At 44.6% G+C, this 6,203-nt stretch overlaps 2 protein-coding genes across 4 annotated transcripts; one reads left to right on the top strand and one right to left on the bottom strand.

Annotated features, from left to right (window-relative positions):
- Nucleotides 1-1,316: 1,316 nt before the first annotated feature.
- Nucleotides 1,317-3,043, bottom strand: LOC108564194 (tRNA (guanine(37)-N1)-methyltransferase). Of its 2 annotated transcripts, XM_017923148.1 has the most exons (3): nucleotides 1,759-3,043; nucleotides 1,702-1,709; nucleotides 1,317-1,461 (listed from the first exon to the last, which is right to left on the bottom strand). In XM_017923148.1, exons 1-3 carry the CDS (start codon nucleotides 3,025-3,027, stop codon nucleotides 1,398-1,400), a joined length of 1,341 nt encoding a protein of 446 aa, XP_017778637.1. In that variant the 5' UTR covers nucleotides 3,028-3,043; the 3' UTR covers nucleotides 1,317-1,397. The 2 variants fall into 2 exon arrangements, with proteins under 2 accessions (XP_017778637.1, XP_017778636.1); XM_017923147.1 differs by lacking the exon at nucleotides 1,317-1,461 and adding an exon at nucleotides 1,536-1,612 and having other exon boundaries at nucleotides 1,698-3,043.
- LOC108564193 (src substrate cortactin) lies at nucleotides 2,281-5,957 on the top strand. 2 transcript variants are annotated; one of them, XM_017923145.1, is made up of 9 exons: nucleotides 2,281-2,356; nucleotides 3,239-3,384; nucleotides 3,680-3,899; nucleotides 3,957-4,197; nucleotides 4,255-4,420; nucleotides 4,482-4,762; nucleotides 4,831-5,199; nucleotides 5,261-5,560; nucleotides 5,698-5,957. In XM_017923145.1, exons 3-9 carry the CDS (start codon nucleotides 3,727-3,729, stop codon nucleotides 5,782-5,784), a joined length of 1,617 nt encoding a protein of 538 aa, XP_017778634.1. In that variant the 5' UTR covers nucleotides 2,281-2,356; nucleotides 3,239-3,384; nucleotides 3,680-3,726; the 3' UTR covers nucleotides 5,785-5,957. The 2 variants fall into 2 exon arrangements, with proteins under 2 accessions (XP_017778634.1, XP_017778635.1); XM_017923146.1 differs by lacking the exon at nucleotides 3,239-3,384 and having other exon boundaries at nucleotides 2,341-2,356.
- Nucleotides 5,958-6,203: the final 246 nt, after the last annotated feature.

Raw genomic sequence — 6,203 nt, 5'->3', positions numbered from 1 at the left:
TATTCTCACTGAATCGAACGCGCGACTCCTCCTCGAAGAAGACGACGACGACTTCGACGAGGTGATGTTGTTTGAAACACCCTCAAACTGAACGGTCAAACAGAAGAGAGAGAGAGACCCGCAGCAGCAGGCAGATCGCGCACTGTCCGGTCCGGTCCGTCTGTCCGTCCGTCCACACTCACTCGCACACTCGGCGACACAACCACTCGGGACACCAAAAATAACAAAACAAAAAAAAAACAAACGAAGTTAAAAGAACTGTGATCGCCGCCGCCGCCGTCGCCGGGCGAGACTGGTTTCTAATGAAGTGCACTGCAAAATGTCCGGTTCCGGTTTTTTTCCCTTCTTCTTCTACTTCTTCTTCTCTCCTTCGTTGTTATCACTCTACTCTTTCACCAAAAGGGGGTTGCTGCGTATTCCTTCCTTTCAACCGAACGAAACTCTAAAACCGAAATATCCTTTTTCCTCCCACCGATTCTTCAACTTCTTCTTCTTCTCCTCCTCCCTTTTTTTTTAATTTGTCGTCAACCCCTAAGGCCGTTCTCGTATTCTGGCTGTATCCGATGTGATGATGATGATGATGGTCCTGAGAGATGGCAACGGCCGGACAACATGGCTGTTGTTGCACCGCACTCGCTCACTCACTCGCGCTCACGCTCTGTACGCAGTATTACTTTCTCACTCGCTCGCTCCCTCTCTCTATCACTCCTTCGTCTGTCGTCTGTGCTCACTCTTTCAAAACAGGCGAAGACCGGGAGCCGCAACGAATCATTCCACTCTTGCTTGCGTGCGCTCAGATCGCCGCTCAATGATACAATAAAACCATTACGCTAGAAACCTGCGCGATCGACGCGCTCCCCCGGTTGCATACGAACCGTCGGTCTGTCAGTTCTGTCTCCCCCCACTCCCAACTCTACAGACACTTGCTCAATTCCACACAAACGCCACCTATCGCACGACGCGATCATCATCAATGACAGCTGTCATTATTCGCGGAAAATCGAATTTATTCGCGCGATCGTGAGCCGAAAATTGAGTTAACTATAAAACTAATTACAGTTTAAATCCTGCAAAAGTACGCATTGTATTAAGGGAAAAAAGTGAAATGATAGATTATTTTTTTTTAATTGTTGACTAGAGAGTCGCATGTATTTTGTTTACTGTTGCTAGAAGTGTCGTCATGACGACGACAGACCGCATAATTTACATTGACATTGTTTCCAGATCGTTGATGACTTCCTTGGACTTCTTCTGCAACTGATCGTACTCGAGGCGTTGCGATGCTTCCTTCAACTTTTTTTTCGACTGCTTGTCCCCGCCTCCTACAACGCCCTTATCGTTTTTGTTGCCGCCTCCGCTGCCGTTACCGGTTGTGCACAGATCTCCCTGCATGCTCTTCAGCAGACCGTCGATCTCGAGCACCTTTTCCTTAACCTTGATCTGGAACTGCAAAACGAAATGCGTGAGTAATTCTAAATATTCTCACTCTTCTACTTACACTCTTCAAATGTCCATCGATCGGTTTGGCCTTTGACTTGAGCTTCAAGCTCTTCGCGCCGGCCACCTTGAACACGTTACATTTCTTTTCCTTCTTCTTCCCCATTGCCGCGATCTGCGAAAAGAAATTAAACGAGCAATTAGCAAAGAAATGCATACAACATCTGCACAGCACATTTGTCAATATTGATGAAACACACTTTTTTTGTTTTGTAAAATATCTTCACCGTCTGAGCTCTTTCTCTTTTTGCTGCCCCACAGGATGTCCTCGTCAAGGCGGATCGCGACTCGCATCATCTCCTTCATCGAGCTGACCGTACGCACGCGGAACACCTCCAGGATCTTCGCACTCACATCCCAACCGAAGTTCTCGACGACCAATCTCCTGGCAATCTCCTCAGGCTCCTCCCCCTTTGCGAAGCAGTACACGTAAATCGTTGGGGGCGTATCCATCTCGACCCGCTGAACATCAGAGTACAGCCCATTGAACGCCCCCAAGAACTCTACAGCCAATGCAGGTAAATTCATCACGACGAAAACCCTCTTCCTCTCCTTAACGAACCCCAGCAGTTTATCTTTAACTTCATTCAAGATGAAATCCTTTCCATCCTTGTTCGACATGCTCAAATTATCACCGATCTTGTTAATCTTTGCGTTGTGTTTCAGCCATTTATACGATTCCGGGTTTAAATCGTTTGCGAAAACCGGGCATTTCTTCTTGGCGACGGGCACCGAGAACGGTCCGACTCCGGCGAAAACATCGAAGAGTACATCTTCGGTCCCAACCAGATCGACGATTCTTTCGTGCTCGGTGCAGAGTCTCGAATTCCAGTACACCTTGGAGAAGTCAAACTCGAAGGTACATTTGTTCTCTTTAAGCTTCGCCACGAAATCCTCTTCTCCACATAAGATTTCCATCTGAAAATTTCTGTACGTGTTGTCGATCATGTTCACTTTGTTCACCACCGTTCTGCAGCCAGAGACTTTATCAAAGAGCACCTCTCCAATCACGTTTTTATAGGGGAGCAAATGTTCGCGCAAATTCACGTGCACTATATGACCGATCTTCGTGAAACTCGCCATGCCCTCTTTATCTTTTGGCAGCACAGCCCGCAGCACATCCTCTGCCGAATAATTATTGTACTTCAATACTTCCTTGTGAAATTTGAATAGATGTGCATCTATGTTCTTGCCCACCAGGTAATTCCTATCCGTCTCCTCCAGATCCTCCCATCTACCGACTTTCAGTGGGTTCAGGAATAACACAATGTTATCATCCAATCGAGATATGGGTTTGTAATGATCCACCCGTAACAAGTACTTCTTCATTTTGGGTAATATATCAGATACCTTGTTATCGGCCACACCAATGTAGGGCAGTTCAATTTCCTTATTGAATAGTTCTTTATCCAACACTTTCATGTTCGCAACGAGCGACGGCGGTTTCAGCGCTTCTTCCATTCCGGAGGCGGGTGAAAATATTTTACGAAATTTCGTGCAGAAATCGAGAAAGGCGCGTGCACCACGCATCAATTTTATACTCAATACTCACCACCAATACCACCCGTTTACTTTTTGAGGTTACAACAACAACAAGTGCTCGTTTCGCTCTTTTCTTGAAGGTTATAATTAGTCTACGTCATCTTCGGTACACCTCGGAAAACCTCGAACTAAAATTATACTTTTTATTATTTCAAATTATACTTTAATTAAACTATATCCAGATTAATTTTTTATCTAGATAACTTATCGCAACTGATCGAAGAAACTCGCGTGCAAATGTTGAAGGAAAAGTAATTTCAAACAGATTTGTTGTATTGGTTGCATACTCGGAATTTCCTACATCTGTCAGTTGATTTGACAACCAGACGTGCAGTCGCTTTTGTGGTGAGTAGATGAAAATAAAAATGTTTCATTGCGTAGAATTCCGTGCGACGCTTTAATTCTTATCATCCGCGATGATTCATACACGAACGATAAATTAATCTAAATTAGACGTAATATCAAGCAAACATCCTACTCAACTCGACCGACCGACAGTCATACCAATCCGATTCAAACGGTTGTCAGGGTGTGTTTGTGTATCTGTCAAACAACTAACCAACCAACAGTCACCAACAGTTGTCACTTGTTTCTCCCGGGGGGGTTGTTTTGTGCGTTTTAAACTTGTCGATTGTTGTAGTTTATGTTTGATTGGAGAGGAAGAGTTGAGAGCAGATATTGTGGAAAATGTGGAAGGCCGCAGCAGGAACACAGATGAATCTGAGCAATCAGCAACAACAAGAGGAGGATGACGACGATTGGGAGACCGATCCGGATTTCGTGAACGATGTGAGCGAGCAGGAGCAGAGATGGGGTTCAACAACGATAGAGGGTTCTGGCAGGACCGCTGGTGCCATAGAGTGAGGATTCAATTAGATTAATCTGAATAATTTATGAATGAACTGTTATGTTTTTAGCATGAACAAGCTGAGGAAGGAGACAGAGGAATCTGACTCAATTAAGAAGAAGAAGGCTCTGAGTGAGGGCCCGAACGCTTCGTTTGGCTACGGCGGAAAGTTTGGTGTAGAGAAGGATCGTATGGATAAGTCGGCGTTGGGGCACGATCACGTCGAGAAGTTGCAGAAACATGCAAGTCAAAAGGATTACAGCACCGGATTTGGTGGTAAATTCGGCGTGCAGACGGATCGCGTTGATAAGGTTAATCTAATGTCGATTAATATTATGTAAATTGGGTCTAATTGTGTTGAGTTTCAGAGCGCTGTCAGTTGGGATCACAAGGAGAAGCTGGAGAAGCACGCCTCGCAGAAGGACTATGCGACCGGATTCGGTGGGAAGTTTGGTGTTCAATCTGATAGACAGGACAAGTCTGCAATGGGTTGGGATCACTTGGAGAAAGTGGACAAGCATGAGTCACAAAAGGGTGAGTAGTGTAGTAGTATGTTACTTAGATAATGATGATGATAATAATAATCGTTGCGTAGATTATAGCGTAGGATTTGGTGGAAAGTTCGGTGTGCAGGCAGACAGGCAAGATAAGTCCGCAGTGGGATGGGATCATCACGAGGCGCCGCAGAAGCACGAGAGCCAAACCGATCACAAGATCGGTTTCGGAGGAAAGTTTGGAGTGCAGACGGATCGGATGGACAAGTCTGCGGTGAACTTTGGCGATGAACCGGATAAGGTGGGCACCACCTACGACAAGGTTAAGCCGGACATTGGATCCGCCAAGCCGTCGGAGATGAGGGCCAAATTCGAGACGATGGTAATTTTGATAATCGCTAGCTTTATACAATGATTACAATAATCACTATAATTTGCACACATACACAGAGCTCTCAAGAGGACGGTTGCAGTAAAAAACCAGCGTCGGTGACGAGCAGTCCGGCTCCTCGCAAGAACTTGCACGCCAAAGCAGCGATGTTCGTGAACAAACCGGATGCTGAAACAGCATCCCCTGTACCTGAAAGGGCGGCACCCAAGCAACTGGACCAATCGAAGATTGCATTCTTGCAACAGCAAAATTTGGAGCAGACGTCGACATCGACGACGACGACGACTAGTGGCGTGAACAAAACGCCCGGACAATTGGACAAATCCAAATTGAGCCAATTCAACGACATGCAAAGCAACGAATCAGCAGCGTCCCTACACACCACTACCACTACCAATGAGAACACCGTATCAGTCGCCGCCTCGAAGGTAATAAAAATACGAATTTAAACTTTTCCTCATTTATTACACGTTGTATTGTATGTTTTAGATCAAGGAGGAAATGGAACAAATAAGACAGCTGCAGAAAATGCAGGAACCGGACGACGATGAACCGGAGATCGAGGAGATTTACGAGAATATTAATGTTCCGGCCGAGAGTAAGAACGAAGTTGTCGACGAACCGATTGCTGCTGCCGTTGCTGCTCCTCCGTCTGCAGCTGCCGAAGTCCTACAGGAGGAGGAAATCGTGGATACGGGAATAACGGCCGTTGCTCTGTACGATTATCAGGCAGGCGCCGAAGATGAGATCTCCTTTGACCCAGAGGACATCATCACTCACGTCGAAATGGTAAGTGCGCCAAAGATAGATAGATGTCGCCAAATGACAATATAGGGGCGCGGTCGTTTCTGTTAGGCAACTTCTCATTAACTATGAATGAATGAATGAATCAATGAAATTACTTAAATCTTTTTTTTAATTTTTAGATCGACGAGGGATGGTGGAGGGGCATGTGCAAAGGACGTTACGGACTCTTCCCGGCAAACTACGTGCAGAAACAAGATACTAAATAACATATTTTATACATACATATATATCTATATTTATACTGCGTATATTTTATATTCACTTTTATTTTGTCGGGCAAACTCAAAGCCCCAATTTTATTATCATGTACTTAACGTTTTACGACGCTTTGATTTTATTTTTCAGGTGTAATTAAATATAGGAACTAATTGATGAATTATATGAACGTCATGATCGTTTCGTCTTCCATTCCATTCCAGTATGTTCTGTTCTCTTTTGCTCATCATATTTACTTTTTTTTCCATTATCAAACACTTTTCTTTTTTAACTTTAATATACGACTTTACATGTATATATGTATACGATTTCCTTGTTTTCCTTTTATATAACATTTATTTATATTTTGTACATTGCAGTACGAAAATGCCTAGGCTCGTTGGAAAAGCATTCAGCTGGTGCCGGCAGC

This window comes from Nicrophorus vespilloides, unplaced genomic scaffold (assembly GCF_001412225.1).
Source record: "Nicrophorus vespilloides isolate i.1.1-1 unplaced genomic scaffold, Nicve_v1.0, whole genome shotgun sequence".
Classification (NCBI taxonomy): Eukaryota; Metazoa; Arthropoda; class Insecta; order Coleoptera; family Silphidae; genus Nicrophorus; species Nicrophorus vespilloides.
This window is presented reverse-complemented; position numbering and strand designations above follow the sequence as displayed.

Excerpts from the sequence above, each read along its gene's own strand:
- LOC108564193 (XM_017923145.1), top strand. The coding sequence starts at position 3,727 with ATGTGGAAGGCCGCAGCAGGAACACAGATGAATCTGAGCAATCAGCAA. Across the intron at positions 4,198-4,254 it reads AGACGGATCGCGTTGATAAG|AGCGCTGTCAGTTGGGATCA; the intron begins GTTAATCTAATG and ends GTTGAGTTTCAG. Across the intron at positions 4,421-4,481 it reads CAAGCATGAGTCACAAAAGG|ATTATAGCGTAGGATTTGGT; the intron begins GTGAGTAGTGTA and ends ATCGTTGCGTAG.
- LOC108564194 (XM_017923147.1), bottom strand. The coding sequence starts at position 3,027 with ATGCGTGGTGCACGCGCCTTTCTCGATTTCTGCACGAAATTTCGTAAA. Across the intron at positions 1,613-1,697 it reads TATTTTACAAAACAAAAAAA|ATCGCGGCAATGGGGAAGAA; the intron begins GTGTGTTTCATC and ends TTCTTTTCGCAG.